The sequence below is a fragment of the Vanrija pseudolonga genome, chromosome 1 (assembly GCF_020906515.1).
Source record: "Vanrija pseudolonga chromosome 1, complete sequence".
Taxonomy (NCBI): domain Eukaryota; kingdom Fungi; phylum Basidiomycota; class Tremellomycetes; order Trichosporonales; family Trichosporonaceae; genus Vanrija; species Vanrija pseudolonga.
Window position 1 is genome coordinate 3944803 of NC_085849.1, and position 18294 is coordinate 3963096.

At 62.0% G+C, this 18294-nt stretch overlaps 9 protein-coding genes across 9 annotated transcripts; 5 read left to right on the top strand and 4 right to left on the bottom strand.

The window, feature by feature from the left end:
* Nucleotides 1–267: 267 nt before the first annotated feature.
* On the top strand, nt 268–4437 carry VAC14 (Vacuole morphology and inheritance protein 14). The gene is made up of 14 exons (XM_062767960.1): nt 268–509; nt 573–590; nt 643–658; nt 730–768; nt 819–916; nt 969–1113; nt 1161–1224; nt 1261–1721; nt 1773–2285; nt 2322–3204; nt 3243–3466; nt 3504–3583; nt 3618–3891; nt 3934–4437. Exons 1-14 carry the CDS (start codon nt 506–508, stop codon nt 3959–3961), a joined length of 2847 nt encoding a protein of 948 aa, XP_062623944.1. The 5' UTR covers nt 268–505; the 3' UTR covers nt 3962–4437.
* Nucleotides 4438–4710: 273 nt separating this feature from the next.
* Nucleotides 4711–5837, top strand: gar1_1 (D-galacturonate reductase; the record flags this gene model as incomplete). Its single annotated transcript, XM_062767961.1, has 3 exons — nt 4711–4838; nt 4895–5026; nt 5096–5837. The coding sequence occupies exons 1-3, from the start codon at nt 4741–4743 to the stop codon at nt 5835–5837; spliced, it is 972 nt and encodes a 323-aa protein (XP_062623945.1). The 5' UTR covers nt 4711–4740.
* Nucleotides 5838–6322: 485 nt separating this feature from the next.
* SGF29B (SAGA-associated factor 29 B) lies at nt 6323–7731 on the top strand (the record flags this gene model as incomplete). The annotated part of the gene is made up of 4 exons (XM_062767962.1): nt 6323–6491; nt 6573–6674; nt 6799–7676; nt 7714–7731. The coding sequence occupies exons 2-4, from the start codon at nt 6617–6619 to the stop codon at nt 7729–7731; spliced, it is 954 nt and encodes a 317-aa protein (XP_062623946.1). The 5' UTR covers nt 6323–6491; nt 6573–6616.
* Nucleotides 7732–8617: 886 nt separating this feature from the next.
* On the bottom strand, nt 8618–9427 carry LOC62_01G001469 (uncharacterized protein; the record flags this gene model as incomplete). Its single annotated transcript, XM_062767963.1, has 5 exons — nt 8618–8777; nt 8840–9043; nt 9110–9236; nt 9276–9321; nt 9386–9427. The coding sequence occupies 5 exons, from the start codon at nt 9425–9427 to the stop codon at nt 8618–8620; spliced, it is 579 nt and encodes a 192-aa protein (XP_062623947.1).
* A 743-nt stretch (nt 9428–10170) lies between these two features.
* Znhit6 (Box C/D snoRNA protein 1) lies at nt 10171–11466 on the bottom strand (the record flags this gene model as incomplete). Its single annotated transcript, XM_062767964.1, has 2 exons — nt 10847–11466; nt 10171–10810 (listed from the first exon to the last, which is right to left on the bottom strand). The coding sequence occupies exons 1-2, from the start codon at nt 11449–11451 to the stop codon at nt 10171–10173; spliced, it is 1245 nt and encodes a 414-aa protein (XP_062623948.1). The 5' UTR covers nt 11452–11466.
* Nucleotides 11467–11614: 148 nt separating this feature from the next.
* Nucleotides 11615–12634, bottom strand: LOC62_01G001471 (uncharacterized protein). Its single transcript, XM_062767965.1, has 6 exons — nt 12447–12634; nt 12316–12399; nt 12248–12274; nt 12044–12210; nt 11827–11999; nt 11615–11767 (listed from the first exon to the last, which is right to left on the bottom strand). Exons 1-6 carry the CDS (start codon nt 12547–12549, stop codon nt 11710–11712), a joined length of 612 nt encoding a protein of 203 aa, XP_062623949.1. The 5' UTR covers nt 12550–12634; the 3' UTR covers nt 11615–11709.
* A 308-nt stretch (nt 12635–12942) lies between these two features.
* CTHT_0041970.2 (40S ribosomal protein S24) lies at nt 12943–13713 on the top strand (the record flags this gene model as incomplete). The annotated part of the gene is made up of 3 exons (XM_062767966.1): nt 12943–12945; nt 13214–13543; nt 13666–13713. 3 exons carry the CDS (start codon nt 12943–12945, stop codon nt 13711–13713), a joined length of 381 nt encoding a protein of 126 aa, XP_062623950.1.
* A 1091-nt stretch (nt 13714–14804) lies between these two features.
* On the top strand, nt 14805–15953 carry ssuD_1 (Alkanesulfonate monooxygenase; the record flags this gene model as incomplete). The annotated part of the gene is made up of 1 exon (XM_062767967.1): nt 14805–15953. One exon carries the CDS (start codon nt 14805–14807, stop codon nt 15951–15953), a length of 1149 nt encoding a protein of 382 aa, XP_062623951.1.
* A 145-nt stretch (nt 15954–16098) lies between these two features.
* Nucleotides 16099–18096, bottom strand: hrk1 (Serine/threonine-protein kinase haspin hrk1; the record flags this gene model as incomplete). Its single annotated transcript, XM_062767968.1, has 4 exons — nt 16099–16692; nt 16736–16994; nt 17032–17891; nt 18076–18096. The coding sequence occupies 4 exons, from the start codon at nt 18094–18096 to the stop codon at nt 16099–16101; spliced, it is 1734 nt and encodes a 577-aa protein (XP_062623952.1).
* Nucleotides 18097–18294: the final 198 nt, after the last annotated feature.

The following is an 18294-nucleotide window of genomic DNA, read 5'->3' on the forward strand; positions in this document are numbered from 1 at the left end:
CTTACTGCCGGCCGGTCGTCTTGAGCGGGAGCAAGTGAACCAGCCTGCGTGAGCGATGGAATGGTGCGACGCATGGCTACAGTGCCCCTCGGTGATTCAGGGCGCGCGCAACAATCAACCTCCGCCATGCGCGCCATGGTAGCGTGCGGCCCTACTGCAGGCTGCAGCCAAGCGTCCACCCACCACACGCCGCCCAAACGCGCCCAGCCGACGCCCCGGGTGGGTGGGTTGGATTGAACGTCATTGACCACCACCACCACGCTTGCCCATCACCACCACCCGCCCGCCGCTCATCACCCTATCCCCCCCTTCATCACCATCAGACATCGTTTATACCCCCTCCCCTCAAAGCACGACCTTAACTTCCCTTTTTTGCACTTCTAGAGACTCTTGGCTCGCCACACACTCCTCCCAACATTGCAACAAACTCCCCTAATCACAACAAAACACACACAGGACTTGTCGAGCACCAACCCCGCCAGTTGGGGGATCAACAACAACAACAATGGGTGAGATAGTGTCAAACAACCACGCACGAGCACACACGCTGAGCCAGGACCCACTTTGAACAGACCCGTCCATTCTAAGAGGTCAGTCACTACAGCAAGGGCCAAGGGACAATGTACTGACGTCTTGCAACAGGTCTCAATGACAAGATGTACGTGTTTGATCCAAGCCGACCCGACGCGGTCTTGGCATCGCCCACGACGCGCACTAACATGTCCACAGCTATGAACGGCGAAAGGCAGCAGCCCTAGAGCTGGAGAAGTGAGCATGACGCGTCTGGCAGCACCAAACACCCGCTGACCTTCCTCCAGGCAGGTGCTATCGTCCGATGGCGCCCGCATAGCCACCATTGTCGACCAGCTGGTCGGCATGTTCAGCTCGACCAACGCGATGCACACGCGCAATGGCGGTGAGATAAAGCCAAGGAAGCTACTTGTATGTTTGGCTGATGGGCAAATCAGGCCTCATCGGTCTGGCCGCCACCGCCATCGCACTGGGCCAGGACGTGGCGCCGTACCTCCCCACCATCATACCTCCTGTGCTGGCGTGCTTCCAGGACAGCGAGAGCCGAGTGCGGTACCATGCCTGCGAGAGCTTGTACAATATGTGAGTTGCAGGAGGGGCGTCGCCGGGCGGACACTGACGCACCCCAGTGCCAAAGTTAGCAAGGGCGAGATCCTCGTCTACTTCAACGAGGTCTTTGATGCACTCAGCAAGGTGGGTTTGGGTGCATAGATCGGACTAACCCTGCAGCTGTCATCCGATTCTGAGATGTCGGTCAAGAATGGCGCCGAGCTGCTGGACCGCTTGATGAAGGACATTGTGGCCGACGCTGCGTCGAACTACGTCTCCATCTATTATGAGGACGATCCCAACCGAACGCCTCGTGACAAGGCCCTGGGCGAGTCTCATGACGGAAGTGGCGAGCCGCCAAGTTACTCGTTGACGTCTGGCGGCAAGGACACTGACGGGCAATCCAACACGAGCCCGACGAGGAATGGAGACTTTGATCGGTCCAACGTCCAGTCGCCCGAACGCATGGGACCTGACAGACGAGCGTTCTCCCTGGAGCGGTTCATCCCACTCCTGAATGAGCGTGTGTACGCCATCTCGCCCTACACCAGGATGCACCTGGTGTCGTGGCTGATGGTGCTCAACACGGTCCCAGATCTTGAGCTCGTGACGTACTTACCCGACTTTCTCGATGGCCTTCTGTGAGTTGAACATTCGATCATGTCTCGCAACAACTTTCTAACAAATCGCAGGAAGTTTCTAGCGGACAGCAATCTCGACGTCCGCGTTGCCACCGAGAACCTGCTCGCAGAGTTCTTACGCGAGATCAAGCTTATCGCGCAACAGCAGGACAAGCACGCGGATAGTCATCCCGCGCGCCGCGACAAGAACCAGAGCCACCAGGCCACGATCGACTCGGCCTCGGCTTCGATTCCCCTGCACCCCGAGGACAACGAGTCTGCCATCGAGTCCGATGATGACGATAGCTCCGACTTGGAACGAGACGAGACGGGCACGATGGACACTCGCGCCGAGAACGAATGGGAGGGCGACGGGTCCGGTGCTTGGGAGCCGGGACAGAATGCCTTTGTCGACTACTCGTCGATCATGGACATTATCGTGGACCACTTATCATATCCCGACAACATGGTTCAGACGACGGCAATGGACTGGATCCTCACCTTCTTGGAGTTTGCTCAGAACACCGTCATCTTCTACACCCCGCGCATCGTCTCTGCCGTTCTTCCCAACCTGGCTTCTCCAAAGTGAGTCTTGCGCGGCTTGGCGATGCTGACAAGTAGCCGTCATATCAAGGCTGCGGCCAGCGAGACGAACCGCCGGCTCACTGCCGTGATTCAGGCTCTCCCCCCTCTGCAAGTGACGCCGGCGCCACCCGCGGCGGCCCCTCCAGCCGCTGGCAACAGCATTGGCCAAGGCAGCTCTACTCTGATCTCGACCGCTGGTTCCTCGCCCCAGGCTGGACCAAAGAAGGACGTTCTGGCAGAGTCGCCTGACCGTCTTTCCGCGTTGACCGCGGCGGATCCTTTGGACAGCGGTGGCGTCCCTGGAGCGACGTTGAAGATTAAGGCGCCGCCACCCGTCCCCGTGTCTGAACCAGTGACACCTGCAACTGGCGAGTTCCCTGCAGGTACTAAGACGGTCCGGACACGCCCGCAATCTCCAGTCGGACAAGCGCAGGCTCCCCAGTTAATCTCCATGCAGCTGCAGCAGGCGCCCCCGGCCGCTCTGCTTTCGCCGGGACAGGAGACTTTCCTCGAGGATGACCCATTCGACGTTCACGAGACGGTCAACATGCTCACGCTGCAATTCTTGAGTGACCACCCAGAGACTCGTATCGCGGCGTTGGAGTGGCTCCTTATGCTTCATCTCAAGGCGCCGACCAAGATCCTGTCACGAGACAGTGGAACGTTCCCAGCACTGCTCAAGACGCTGTCCGATCCCTCCGAGGACGTCGTCAAGCACGACCTCCAGCTGCTCGCTCAGATCTCCTCGTCCTCTGAAGACTCGTACTTCCGCAGCTTCATGGTCAATGTGCTTGAGCTGTTTAGCACCGACCGCCGCCTCCTGGAGAACCGAGGAAGCCTCATCATCCGCCAGTTATGTATCCACCTCAACGCCGAGAAGATCTTCAGAACACTGGCCGAGATCCTGGAGAAGGATGATGTAAGTGGCGGGGCGTGGGCGGTGGCTGACGAGCGTAGGATCTCGAGTTCGCCGGCATGATGGTCGTCAAGCTGAACATGATCTTGATCACGTCGCCCGAGTTGGCCGACTTCCGCCGCCGCTTGAAGAACCTCGACTCGAAGGACGGATCGATGTTGTTCACTTCGCTTTACCGCTCGTGGTGCCACAATGCCGTTGCCGCGTTTGCCCTGTGCTTGCTCGCCCAGGCTTACGAGCACGCGTCAAATGTGCTCCAGATCTTGTAGGTGTGTGCGAGGGATGAAACTGACGAGCGCCAGCGCCGAGTTGGAACTCACCGTCCCGCTTCTTGTTCAGATCGACAAGCTGGTCATGCTCATCGAGAGCCCTGTCTTCACAAGTAAGTATGATGCTACGCGCAAGGCTGACACCAGACCTCCGCCTCCAGCTCCTCGAGCCCGAAAAGTACCCGTACTTGTCCAAGTGCTTGTACGGCCTCCTCATGATCCTGCCGCAGAGCAGTGCCTTTGTGTCGCTGCGCGCGCGCCTGTCGGTCGTCAACTCGTCGGGCTATGTTCCGCCTCCGAACAAGCCTAACTACTCGGCCAACGTCGGTAGCGGGAGGACAAAAGTTGGAGAGATCAAGTGGCAGGAACTTCTTGCTCGTGAGTGGAGGGATGTGGAGGTTGTGGAGATTGTGGATCTGCGGTGGAGGGCCGCACAGATTGTGGAGGTGCTGACTGATTACAGACTTCCGGGCCGTCCAAGCCCGGCATGAGCGGGCCAGGCGGCAACTTCAGGTTGTCGAAGGAGTTTCCAGCATCCACTTCTCGTCCCCGTCACAGACGTCGGGCTCGGCAGGCAACACCAAACCTGGTGTCACGGGTCTGCCGCGACGAAAGCCGGGTTCGAGCGACAAGCGCGCAGACCCTGGGCTTGGTTCAGGCGGCGCTCGAGTCGCGAGCGGTTTGTCGCCTCTCAATCCGAAACGCCTGGGATCCGGGCACGCGGCAGCTCCAGCACTGGTGGGTGCTGGCGGTGCCGTGGCTAGCCTCCATCAACAGGGTCTCATGCGAGCAATGAGTCCCCCGCCGGTTCCAGCGGGCCGCAGCAAGCGGCTGCCTGCTCCTGGAGCCACGCGCCGATCGTAGATATTGAGCTTTCATTGTTAATAGCGCGTGCGGGGGGCCAGTTTACGCTGTAGAGAGAGCAAGTGTGCGGATGTACCCCAAGCATGGGCCTTTGACTGCGGCGTTGTGTTGGTCGCTTGGCACGGCGCGACATGTCCGCTGACGGACTTGTTCGGTGGTCGAAGCGGATATAGCAGAGGGCACTGTCACTGTAGAGGTCGAGTTGATGCAGGGTGCAGTGCCAGGGCCGGGCGGGTGTGGGCCGGCACTTCGGGCCGGCGGGTCCTCGGTCCGTTCGCTCCGTTGGTCCGTGGCGGGCACCACCCCACCTGGAGTTGTGTTGGGCCTGCAATAAAACCGCATCGTGTCGACTGACCCCCACTCTCTCCCTCCTTCCCCCCCATCCATCACGTACACATACGCCAAAATGTCTGTTCCTACCGAGTTCAAGCTCAACAACGGCACCACCATCCCCGCCGTCGGCCTCGGCACGTGGAAGTCGGAGCCCGGACAGGTCACCCAGGCGTGAGTTTGTCGCGTCGTCGGCTTGCCGTGGGCGGTTTTGCTGACTTTCCCCACAGCGTCGAGCACGCCATCAAGTCGGGCTACAAGCACATTGACGGTGCCCTCTGCTACGGCAACGAGGCCGAGGTCGGCGCCGGCATCAAGGCATCGGGCGTTGACCGCAAGGACCTTTTCATCACCTCGAAGCTGTGAGTTGGGCGGCCAGGAGCGGTCGCAACGGTCGCAACGTCGAGCTGTGGCTGACTCTTTTTCCCCAGCTGGTGCACGTACCACGACCGCGTCGAGGAGGGCCTGAACCAGACGCTCAAGGACCTCGGCACCGACTACCTCGACCTGTACCTCATCCACTGGCCTGTCCGCACCGTCGAGAACGGCACCAACAAGCTCTTCCCCGTCAAGGAGGACGGCTCGCGCAACATTGACCGCGAGTGGGACCAGGGCAAGACGTGGGCGCAGATGGAGGCCGTGCTCGCCTCGGGCAAGGTCAAGGCGATTGGCGTGTCCAACTTCTCTGAGCTCTACCTCGAGCGCCTGAGCAAGACGTGGAAGGTCGTCCCCGCCGTCAACCAGGTCGAGCTGCACCCTTACAACCCGCAGCACTCGCTCAAGAAGTACTGCGAGTCCAAGGGCATCAAGCTGCAGGCGTACTCGCCTCTCGGATCCAACGACTCGCCGCTGCACGCCGAGCCCGTGCTCGTCGAGATCGCCGCCAAGCACAACGTCGCCCCCGCGACCGTGCTCATCTCGTACCAGGTCAACCGCGGCGTCGTCGTCCTCCCCAAGTCGGTCACGCCCAAGCGCATCGAGGACAACCTCAAGGTCATCAAGCTCGACGCCGACGACCTCGCCAAGCTCGACGGCCTCGCCGCCGCCGGCAAGCAGCAGCGCGTCGTCTCGCCCCCCTGGGGCACCGACCTCGGCTTTGTCGACTGGTTCGGCCCCGACAACAAGAACGCGCCCGCCGGCACCGTTCTCGAGTCCAAGGGTGAGACGTTTTAGACAGGTAGCTAGCGTAGCAGCCTTGTAATGCAGCATTGTACATGAGCGAGTGGGGCGCGGCGCGCGGCGCATAGTGCAGGCAGGGGTTTTATCTAGGCCCGTGCGCACCATGTGGACAGTGCACATCCTTTCATCAGCCAGGTGGCTGCGAGGCTGCGAGGCTGGCTGCCACTGGTGGCCCTCTCTGATGGTGGCAAGTCGTCACTGGGGTCGCCAACACTGGCTGGCTGGAGTATGCATTCTCTGGGTGTGCATCCGTGTGCCCATCACCACACGCATGCATCCAGCCCATACAGCCGTCCTCTAGCTTCGGCATTCACGTGGTTCCCGCACTACACCCACGCACGGACTGGCAAGGCAGGCGGGATCAATTCGTCGCTCGCCGCGCAGGGAGGGGAGGGAAGGAACGCCCTGCCGCCTGCCGCCGCATCAACAGCCATGTTGCCATTGTTGTGTCTCGCGCTCGCTTTCGTCCGTCGCGACCACTGTGACTCTTGCTCGCTCGCTCGCAGCAGCACGCATCGGTATCCCATCCCCCTCGCATCAACACTCACACACTACGCACCGCATCCCTCCTCTTGTACTCTCCATACGCAGCCAGATTGATTTTCCCTGTTCCCCCCTCCCCTCCCCCCTCCCTCGGCGCGCCAAAGCGTAAGTCCACCACCACCACCCAGATTCGGGCTGCCTAGTTTATTACCGAATTAACACCCGCCCGCTCGCCCGGCTCCGTAGTTGTTGATTGTGGCAACAACCCTACATAACTAGCCACACACAACATGTCCCGCGCACGTATCGTCAACGGCCGCCTCGCCGCCGGCGCAGACAACGAGCAAGGTGAGGACGGTGGTGCATATGCACGCTGGACGGACGGCGACTGACGCGACGACTTGCTTTGTATTGTATTCCCTGCTTCTGATCGATCCCCTGCCATCACACCACACCCCCTCCTCCCCCGCAGCCATGACACAAGCCTGGCACCAGATTGTCGACACGCTCCGGCGGCTGCCGAGTGCCGCGGCGGGGAGAACAGGCAACGACGACGACCGCAAGGCGGCCATCCTGGAGAAGGAGACGCTCGACCTCGCGCTCGAGCGGCTCGAGTACCTCATCGAGCTGCGCAAGGGCGGCAACGCGCAAACAACAACCGAGACGCTCACGCCCCGCGTGTCCCCCGCGCCAGGCGACGGGCTGATGACCCCGCCGTCGGGCGGGGGGCTGAAGCGCAAGCGGCGGCCAAGTGCGGGGGTCAGCGCGAGCCCCGCGCCGGCGCCCGTCGCGCCGCAGAGCACCGAGAGCGTGCTCTCGTCCATCCCCTCCCCCCTGGCCGGCGGACGGGCCGGCACGCCGCTGTCCTCGCGCGAGCCAAAGCAGCGCAGAATCGACATTGCCGACCAGCTGCCGCTGCGGGCCGGCAGACGCATCGCCGCCAAGTCCAAGACGGAGGAGGAGTGGATCCTCGCCATGGTCCGCAAGACGATCGGCGGCGACAAGACGCGGTACGAGGTGCAGGACGCCGACGACGGGACCAAGTGGGTGACGTCGCTGCGGAGTATCATCCCCCTGCCGGACCGCGAGGCGCCGCCGGGCAGCTCGAGCCACCCGAGCAACCTCGAGGACTTTCCCCGCGGCTCGAGCGTGCTCGCGCTGTACCCCGACACGACGTCATTCTACCAGGCGACAGTCGTGTCCGCCCCGCTGCCGGGCACGGGCATGGGCCTCGGCGTGCGCGGCGGCAACGGGCGCGCCGACCCGGGCGCCAAGGCCGGCGTGTACAGGCTCTCGTTTGTCGACGACGGCGACAACGTCCCCGAGGTGGACAGGGATCTCGTCGTCTTGGTGAGTTGCGCTGTGGGGTGGAGCTGACGCCACAAAGCTGCCCAAGGACAAGTAGTGTGCAGGCGGGGCGGGGCGGGGCTGTGTAGGATCTACGGGTTGTAGGAGTAGTCATGCATCTATCTTACATCGGCGGCGGGGTGGGGTGGCGGGGTGTGGCGTCGCATTCGGTGGAGCTCGTCCCGCCGTGTCCACCGTCGTCAGTCGATGCATCCACCTCCACGGATGCTCTGCTGAGCTCTATGTACTCTGTCAGACTTCTTCTCATCGAACAACTCCTAGATGGGCTCATTGAGCGAGGTTTGCACGATGCAAGGGACCGAGCTCGCCTCAAGTCCGGTCACCTTTGCCCTCGTCGCCGATCCATCAACGCCGATCACCGGACAGCCACACTATCGCCCTCTCCTCGCTGCGCTCTTCTCAACTGATCTATTGTCCAGTATCACGCTGTACTCCTCTTTCATTGTCCGGCAAGTGGAACACGCTCACAACGCGTGTCGACGGCGGTCAACTCCTCTACCAAACGGAGCAGACCTCCATCAGAATCCACCTCAACATCCCATTCTCGCCACTCACGCCACTTCTTCTCGTTCCCACTTCATAGCTTACTCTTCTTCCACTCCCTCACACCCACAACTGACGCACGCTCGAGTTACTCGCATCTGTGGCGCAGAGTGCTGACCGTTGTTCGCCGTGGCGCCGGTGGCGATCCACCTCGCTCCGCCCAGTCCAACCCGTCGTCACACCTCCCCTTGCCCACACGCACAGTGCCGTGCATTGTCCACTATGCGCAACGAGCCCACTCAGCTCTCCACAGTACTATGTACTAACATTAACGGGCCCAGCCAGCTGAGCCCGCTCTAATCACATTATTGTCTGTCTGATGTTGCTACTAAAGATCGGTATGATACAACTGAATGATGAACCCAAGGCCCAACGCAACGCTACTTGGCCCAAACTCTCTCGTACGAAGGGATCGGCCCCCCGACGTGCCATGACGCGTCGGCGATACCAGCGCTGCGGAGCCAGAGGACGCCGCTCGCACCGACGGGTCCGCCGTCTCTCAACTGCAGTAACGCGGGCGGCTTGGGCGCGAATGCGAATCTGCACGCGTCAGCTCCCTGCCTCGTCTCGTCGCCACTCGTGGCATCCAAGCCCCCACGCACAAGTTCGCGTCAACCACAGCCCCCGAAGTCGCCGGCATACGCGCCATGATCATGATCGCGAGCGACAGCGCCGCGAGGGTAACGCCGATCGCGAGCGCGTGTGCCAGTGTGACGCGGCGTGACACGACGCGCGCGAGGTGGAATGTGCCGAGTGCAAGAGTGGTGACGGCAGGCCAGCGGGCACGGAGGAGGATCTTGGCCTCGCTGCGAGGTGTGAGCGTGGGGAAGAGAGGCGGGGCGTAACCGCGCGGCTACGCCAGCCCGACTCACTCGGTACCGCCGGGCGCTGCGGAGGAAAGTTGCGAGACGCAGTACGCGTCCACTGCGAGGAGAGCGAGCATGACGGCCCCGAGGGGGACACGGGCGAGCATGAGTGCCGCTGCGGTGACGGTGGCGACTGGGGTGAGTGAGCAATGCGCAAGATACAACTACTCACTTGCAAGACGCGCGCCGCTCGACGTCGTGTTATACGGGAGGGTCCCCTTTGAATGTCAGCCAGCTGCGGTCTAGCGCGCCACACGGCGACCGCAACGGGGTCTAACCCACCTCGGCGTAGTAGCCTTGTGATGGGCGTGGTCGCCTCGACATGGTGGTGGTGGTAGTGGTGGTGAGTATGAGAAAGAGACAAGGATGCATGTCGTCGTGCAAGATAATGTATGGCACGCCGCTCGCTCGCGCCGTGTGTGTGGCCACCGACAACACGACCGCACCGCACCGCACCCCACGCACCACCCCGACCCCACCCTTTCGCCGTGCCGCAATCGTCAGACGTGTGGGGTTGGTTGTGCCGCTGCTCTCTTCTGGCCGCGAGCGTAAAGCGTAAAAGCAAGCGTAATCGCAAGACAAAGCGCGTAAGGCTAGCCTAGTCCGCTTGCGGCCAGCGACACCGGCGACGCTTTCGCTCTCGCTCCCCACCGCAGCAGCGCTCGCTCGCTCGCCCACCAGCACCGCTGCCGTACACACGCGACTAGCGCAAACGCCCCGATGCTCGCGATACGTGCCGTTTCGCCGGCGACGGGCGTGCGTGCGTGCGACATGTGATGCTGTGAGCCGAAGCCGCGAGCCGCTCAGCTGAGCCAGCCCAGCAGATCTCCCCGACCGCACCAAGCCAGCAGCAAGCACCAAGCATCACCACCGACGTGCGACTGATTTCGTGGGGAAACCGAATGCGCCAGTTGCCACTTGCGTTGTACGTTCCCCGACAGAACGTAACATCTCCTGCATGTTTCATCGCGAGCACGCACCCGCCGCACCCAGGTCGGAGCTGCAGCACGACTCCACACGGCACACGGGTGTCATACTAACATAATGCACATGCACACATGCATAGCTCACTCGCCAAAGTCGGCAACCAGCGCGGCGCCGAGCGCAGCGGCCATGTGGGGCGAGAGCGTGATATCGCCACCGCTATCACCAGCACCAGCGGCAACGGCAGCGGTGTCTACATCCGCATCCGCCTCGGCCTCGTCGTCCTCGTCCTCCGAGTCGTAGTCTCCCAGCCCGACCAGCCCAGTAGCAGTAGTAGGCGCTGGGGCAGCCGCGGCAGCCGGCGCACTATCCAGTTTGGCGCGCTTGTTTTCTCCGTCGTCCACCTCGGCTTTGCGCTTGGTGCTCTCGAGTAACGGCATGACGATGGTCTCGCCGCTGTCCAGCGCAGCCTGCCATGCGTCGGCGGCGAACACGTGCACGATGGGGAACTCGACAAACGCCGTGCCCTTCAGTGCCGTGCTTAGTGGTGCCGCGCCGTCGAGTGGCGGGAAGAAGGCGCGGGTCTTTGGTGCTGCTGGAGCCATGTCGCCGCGCCGCCGCGGCACATGGTACGGCAGTGCGTAGACGAGCTCGCCGCCGAGCGACTCGGGGACGAGGGAGGCGAGCGTTGTACTGGTCGGGAGGACCGCCACACGCGGATGTGTGATGTCCGGCGCCAGGCCGTCGTACGACATGCTAACGGTGAGGTGGAGCGCGCGAGTCCTGTCGTCCGTCAGCAAGGCCAATGCATCCACGTACTTGGGATTCCAGCTCGACTGGTTCGTCTTGCGGCGCTGCATGCCGTCCGGGAGGAGATCGACCTCGGCGCCAATATCGCCGATCGCCCAGCGCAGTCCGTCCAGCCGACCGCGTTTTGCTGGCGCTCGTCCGCCTCCACCACCACCGCCTCCCCGACCGCCGCGGCCCCTCGTCGCGCCGCCCCGCGTCGATGTCGCCGAGGCAACCTCGTCGGCAGTGAGCCCCTGGCCCCACTCGGCGACCTGGCGCCGCGTCGACTCGAGCCACGCGTAGTCGCCGTCCCATGTGCCCTGGGTGTATGACTTGAGCGGCACGAACGCCGCTGGGTCGCGCACGCCCGAGCACGACGCTGCGGCCTTGTGTGCCTTCGAGCATGGCAGCGAACAGGTGCGGGTAGAGCAACGCGGGCACGTGTACCGCGCCTCGGAGGAGCACATCGCGCAGGTGTTGGTCCGGGCGGCTGAGGTTGAGGAGGAGGCCGCGGTCGAGCTCTCGGCTGCTGGTGGCTCTAATGGGGCTGGCGCGATGTCCGCCACAGGAGGTGTAGACCCCGCCGCTACTGGCTTGGCGGGCAGCCCTAGCGACGTTGGCGACGGCAGCGGCATGGTGATGAGTGTGTTGTTTCTGACATCGACAGCAGCGATGACGCTCGCCTTGACAGACTTTCAGTGGCAACTTTCATCAGCCACGTCACGTGATCTGGGGACCCCATATTGTTCTCCTCGGCCGATCAGATAAAGGACAGTGACCCGAGATGCGGCTGCCAAGTGCTCTTCAACCCATGCATTTCATCGGCCTCTGTGATCAGGGCTGCAGGTGTGTGGCTTCTACTTGTCTCTGCGCAGCTACTTGGCACGGCGGCCCTACTCGTTCAGCGCGGCGCGGTACAGCTCGAGGGGGATGTGTCCGATCCAGCCCGTGCTGCGGGGTGTCAGCTCTCGGCCGTGCGCGCCGCAGTCCATCGCACACGTCCAACTCACTTGCCGAATCCGCCGATGTAGTAGATATCGGTAATATCCAGACGCGACCAGAGCGACGAGTGCGCGCCGTCAGGGTCGCCCGGCACCCACCACTTGGCGTCGGGGTGGTACTCCACAAAGCACTCCTCGAGGCGCTTGCGTTCGGCCGCGTCGGGGGCGAGGAATGTGAGGTTCTGGTGCGTGAGCAGTGCCGACCCAGACTACCGTCCACACTCACACCAGTGAACGACACGCGCGGCTGGCCGTACGCTGACACGCCCTGCTTGAGCGGCGTCTGGAGCGTGTACGCCGCCTTGTTGTGCGGGTCGGCGCGGATGTTGCGCGTCATCAGCGAGATGGGGAACGAGATGAACGTGAGCGCGCCATCGGGGTGGCATGGTGCATCTGTGCGTTGTCAGATGTGTTGTGGCAGCGGACTCACGCGACTCCATCAACGCGTACGGGTAGCCTTGGGCGTCGTCAGTGGCACTCCCAGCAGGTACCCCTTACCAGCGTTGGCGCCGGCCGTCTCGGGGAACACGGAGGCCATGGTGCCCGTTCCGATCTCCTTGACGAGCCTCTTGACGCTCTGGACTGTGGCGCGTCAGCCGGGGTGGCAACGAGCAGCTCGCGGGCCTCACCAGCCTCGGGGAGAGTCTCGCGGTGCTGGGGCCCAGGCGCCTCCAGCGGCACCTGCGTGGCCATGGCAGCCGTCGCTGCTAGGATGAGCGTGGGGAGGTACATGATGCGGTGTGGTGCATTTCCAGGAGGCGGGAAGAGTCGGTATAAATACCAGGCAAGTCACGTCGCGGTCGCGGTCACAACAGTGAGATGGTCGCCGAGGAGCGATGTGCCCAGCCCTCAGCCAAGTGCGTCATATCGGCCGACCCACCCAAGCCACTCGGGAGCTGGGTGGCGACTACAATTGATTCCGTTCCCGCCACAGTGATCACAAATCCCGAAACTCCGCTGGCGGTTCGTACATTGACGGAAGTAAATCACCTCGACGGGAGTATTTTGTCTCGATGTCTGGCATTTGGCAGCTGGCGTGACTCGTCTGCTGGGCGGCGCTGCGACTCTGGCGACAGTTTGGTCAACGAACGAGCCTTTCTACCTTCTAACCAGCAAGCAGCAAAAATGGTCAGTACCGGCGACGACGACGACCCCAGCACCGACGACGACGGCATCCCACGACGACACGAGCACACCGAGCACGAGCGAGCGAGAGAAGGATATGTGTGGTGGATGGGAGGGCAGAATTTGGGACATTGGGCGGCAGATGTTGAGCGGCAGACGACTCGACAATGGGAGGAAGGGACATGTGCTCGATGTGCTCGGCTGGGATGTCGGACTCGCGGGGCGTCGGACGGCCAACGACGACGAGAGAGCGTGTGCTAACACAGCGTAGGCCGACTCCGGACCCGTCACCATCAGGACCTCGAAGTTCATCACGAACCGCCTGCTTAACCGCAAGCAGTTCCTGCTTACGATCACCCACCCCACCCGCGCCAACCTCTCGCGCGTCGAGCTCGGCGAGCGCCTTGGCCAGCTTTACAAGGCTGACAAGGAGCGCGTCGTCGTCTTCGGCCTCCGCACCAAGTTCGGCGGCGGTGTCACCCAGGGCTTCGGTCTCGTCTACGACGACGAGGAGTCGCAGAAGGCCTTCGAGCCCAAGCACCGTCTCGTCCGCTCCGGCCTCGCCACCAAGGTCGAGAAGGCTTCGCGCAAGCTTCGGTGCGTAGTGCTGTTGTTGGATTGCGTTGGACATTTGGCTGACATTACCCAGCAAGGAGAGGAAGAACCGCTCCAAGAAGGCACGTCTACTGCAACACTACCCGAGTGCTCTACTAACCATAACAGGTTCGCGGTACCGCCAAGAAGTCGGCTGGCGGCGACAAGAAGAAGTAAATTTCTTCCTAACGACGACTGGGTTGTCCTGGCGGACGGTGTATCGCTATACTGGTTCTTTCCCCTGCATCGGGAGATGGATCTCTTCCTCCATTGAGTGTGTGGCTGCGTCACTAACAGCGAGGCGGGGTCTGGGCTGGGTCAGGCAGGGGCTGGGAGTGTGCATGCGCATGGGGTTGTGCTCGGCGTGCGTGAGCAGCGGCAGCGCGTGAGGCAGAGCTCGGCGTATGGTGGTGGCGGTGTTGCCTGGTGCACGACTTGTTGGCTGTGATTTCGCTGGGTGGCAGGTGGCAGCTTTTCTGAGCCCACGTGATAAAAGGGGAGGGTGATGTAGGTTTGAGTTAAAGGACCGTCGTTGGTGTCGCGTGGCAGACATGGTTGCTCGTTTGCTTCCGCGGCTCATTGTTGTTGGCCACAGTCACGCCTTCGCCTTGGCCTCGACGCGGCGACCAACACCAACCCACCCCGGGCTCGCAGCCGGCCGTGACCGAGCCAATCGTGTCATTTACGCCTACTAATCTCGGTCGCTAAGGGCGGGCGTCGCGCGCTGCTCCGACGTGCGTCATTGGAAACGAGCGTGAGGCGTGCGTGCTGCGGCGCCTTGCCGAAGAGGCCGACGGGGTGGGGAATGGGGAAGGGGCGAGTGGGCGGGTGCCACACTGCCTGCTGAAGGTGTGTTTTTGGCACGGTACAGCTGTTTGTCGCAAGACAACATGCATGCATGCTGTACCGACTGCGGACACAACCTCGGCGCCCAGGTCGGTCGGGCCGACTGCACTGACCGTCGGCGACGCGACACTCGCTCGCCGCGTCGCCGCCCCACCCACTGCCGGCCGGCCCCCCCGCCGCACAACCCAACCATCGGCGATGACCGTGCCACCCAGCTAGGCCAAAGCAAGCACGTCCAAATGGCGTCATGTTACACCACGATAGCCTCACCGCCGCATATTATCAAGCATGGGCACATCGCGCAATCGCGCGCCGCGCGCCGACGGTCTGTATTTCGTGCATGCCGCTCGTCGGCACGGCTATAAGATGTGATGGCATGCATATGTGCCGAAGAGGACCCAGCACCACCACAAACAACCACAATGCCTGTCGAGTTTATCTCTGCCACGTTCGCAAACGGCTCGACCGAGCTCGCGCCCTTTCCTCCTGGATCGCCGGTCGACGTCGACTTCCTCGTGCGCTATGCGCGCGTGCTCGACGACTACGGCTACAACTACACCTTGATCCCGTACCACTCTGGCGGCTTTGACCCGTTCACCCTCGGCGCGACCGTGCTCGCCGTCACCAAGAACATCAAGATCATCATCGCGCTGCGCCCCAACACCATCTTCCCCACTGTGGCGGCGCGCAAGCTCTCGACGCTCTCGCAGCTCGGTGCCGGCCGTGTCGTCGTCCACTTCATCGCGGGCGGCAGCGACGCCGAGCAGGCCCGCGAGGGCGACTTCCTCTCCAAGACTGAGCGCTACGGCCGCCTCGAGGACTACATCAAGATCCTCCGCCGCGCGTGGAAGTCGAGCGAGCCCTTCGACTGGGACTCGCCGTACTACAAGTTCACGGGTTACGCGAACCAGGTCCTTCCTGTCGGCGGCCACATCGACGTGTCGGTCGGTGGCTCGTCCGACGACGCCTACCGTATCGGCGGCGCCCTCGGCGACATCTTTGGCCTGTGGGGCGAGCCCCTCAAGGAGACCAAGGAGCAGATCGACAGGATCTACGCTGCTGCCGCCGCTGCTGGCCGTCCCGAGGGCGACCGTCCCAGGATCTGGGTCACCTTCCGCCCCATTGTGGCGGAGACGGACGACCTCGCCTGGGAGAAGGCGCACAAGACGCTCGACCTCCTCAACAAGGGCCGCGCGGCTGTGACCAAGATCTTCCCCAGGGCCGGCATCACCGAGCCCCAGAACGTCGGCTCGCAGCGTCTCCTTGACATCGCCAAGCGCGGTGACGTCCAGGACCGCGCCCTGTGGTACCCCACCGTCACTGCCACCAACGCGCAGGGTGCCTCGACGGCCCTCGTCGGCTCGTACCAGACTGTCATTGACAGCCTGCTCGACTACGCCGAGCTCGGCGCCGAGCTCATCTCCATCCGTGGCTACTCCAACTTTGACGACGCCGTCGACTACGGCCGCTACATCCTTCCCGGTGTGCGCAAGGCGCTCGCCGAGAAGGCTGAAGCCAACGGCTCCAACGGCGACTCCAACAAGAAGCGCAAGACGTCCGAGGACGCGTAAAAGAAGAATGTAGCTGTTATGGGCTCTTCATAGACTTTGGGTTTAGAGGGTTGTGAGCGATGCAGTCAATCAAGTCAAGAGGACGTGGGCGGTACGAGCGCAGTACAAGAGCCATGTGGCCTGTTTACATCGTGTATACAACGGATTAGGCAATCCAGCCCTGCTGCCTCCCCCACTCCGCAAACTCCTCGGCTGACGCAAACTGCTGCAGTTTTCGGGCGGCTACCCGCGCGTTGTCACGCACGGATAGTGCCACACCCAGAGCAGCTTCGACCGCCACGAGCATGTGCCACGCTGCTTCCGAGCGGGCACGGATGACTTCCTTCTCCGCTAGTGCGCCCTTTTTGGGTACCGAAGACGCCGATCGCTTCACCTCGCGTGGCTTGCGAAGTGTTGGCGTGGACCGTAGCAGCCGTCTGGCAAGGTAGTGCAACCACAGCACGTTGGTGATCGGGTGGAAGGCTGTCCAAGCGTCGGATGCGGCGTCGTCCGCTGATTCAATCCGATCACGCATCGCCCGGTAAACATCCCACTGATTGCCAACGCCTTCATACACCTCATCGGGGAGGGGAGTGCTTGTCGATCCATGCCCAGGTATTTCGAGTCGAGATAGTCCAAAGTCGATAATGGTGGCGCGCACGGCTGTGGCACTGGAGTCGAGGTAGTTGGTGATGGGCTGTGGTGGGGTCGAGGGTGGGACGGCGGACACGAGGATCTGTCCCTCATGTAGATCTCGGTGCTGGGGGTGTCAGCTGTGCCTTACGATGTGCTCGGCAACTAACCTCGAAGCCCGTCCACTTCTCTGCACGACCCAAAGCGTCGGCCACTTGCCAGAACGCAGACGCCGCCTGGACCCAGCCGCGGGACGCCTCAAACTTGTAGCCCTCGAGATCTTGGCCCCCATTCGAGAGAGCCACAACGGCGTATTGCTGCGACTCTCCAAACACGTCGGGGCGGAGACTCTTCCATTCGCTCTCCTCATCAAACTCGTCCCATGCTTGGAGGAGCAGTTGGGGGTAGCAGCCATGGACAACAAATGCTCTGGATGGGTTAGATATGGAAACGAGCATAGACCTACCCAAGGAAGTTGCCAAATCCACCGCCGGGCACGGAGCTCATGCGCTTCGTCGTCTCAACCTCGCGAACGACATCGGCCACCTCGGAGCAGTCTGGGAGCTCCACCGTGCTGGCGACGGGTTTGTCACCGAGGAGAGGGATGATTTTGACAACGATCGCTTCATCGTCTGTAGAGGAAGCGACGGTGAATACCTCAGAGTAAGACGCTTCGCCAATCTTGCGGATAACTGGGGTCGAAGTTCGGCCTCCGGGAAGCACGCTGCCAAAGGCTTCCGACGTGAAGACGTCGCCAAAAGGGAGTAGAGTTGCCGTTAAACAGCTCGACAACAGGGTGTCAATCGCAGAAAACTTGGGCGGTTGAACTGCTCTTGCTCTTTTAGGCTTCTTCGTGTCTCTGATCGTGACCCTCTCAAAGTGCTCGGTGATATCTTCGACTCTCGTGGCCGTGGGAGCGTCTCGATATCTCGATGAGGTTGCAAGACCAACATCACGTAAAGGAGCAAAGTGCCGAGGGGTCGGAATGACCACCTCAACGGTCGACCGACGTGGTGTTGACACTGGCGAGCGGGGGATGACGACCTTGCGTGCTCTAGGCACGGCGTGTTTCTTGACGAGATCTCGCTCCGGCGTCGCAGGCGCACGGGCCGCCTTCCCTTTGTCCAGCTTCTTCGCCGGCTGTTTGAGCGGAGTGTTGGCAAAGTCTTTTAGTGAGGATAATGGCTTGATGGATGGCACACAGTCTTGGGACATCTTCGCCTGCAGCGGAGGTCTCTTTGGCGCGAGTGGAGACGGAGGTTGGCCGAGTGCCGGTGAAGGTGTGGAGCGTTCGGGCGAAAGGTCATGGTGGATGTTGATGATGCGCTGGAATGATGAGCACGATGCATGGGTCGTCACCACCTACAGACTGCTTCCGGCCATAAGTGGTGACCTGCTCATTGTTAGCGGTGTGGAGGGCGGAGTTGACAGGCGTTACATCACCTTCTTGGTCTGGAAAGAAATCAGGCGCGTCAGCGACATGCCCAAACTTTGTCCCCCGAGCTCGTACCTTGAGTCCTAGGAGCGACATGATTGACGAGGTCCTCGACGTCGTATCTGGGATGGATTCTAGCTTGAGCAAGACCAAAGATGAGGAGAGAGGAGTTGACAAGAGGTCGAAGAGTGAGGTCAATGTTTGTGTCCCACGTGGCTGGAGATGAGGAAATTGCTCCCGCTCCGACACCATCAACGGACCAAACCCTCACCTCGACGCCTTGTTTACTCATCT

Bases quoted from the DNA above. Each gene is read 5' to 3' on its own strand.
- LOC62_01G001471 (XM_062767965.1), bottom strand. From the start codon at position 12,549: ATGTACCTCCCCACGCTCATCCTAGCAGCGACGGCTGCCATGGCCACG. The intron at 12,211-12,247 runs GTGAGTCCGCTG...GACAACGCACAG, and splicing joins GTACGCGTTGATGGAGTCGC to ATGCACCATGCCACCCCGAT. The intron at 11,768-11,826 runs GTGAGTTGGACG...GACACCCCGCAG, and splicing joins TACATCGGCGGATTCGGCAA to CACGGGCTGGATCGGACACA.
- VAC14 (XM_062767960.1), top strand. The intron at 1,722-1,772 runs GTGAGTTGAACA...AACAAATCGCAG, and splicing joins GACTTTCTCGATGGCCTTCT to GAAGTTTCTAGCGGACAGCA. The intron at 3,584-3,617 runs GTAAGTATGATG...GGCTGACACCAG, and splicing joins CGAGAGCCCTGTCTTCACAA to ACCTCCGCCTCCAGCTCCTC.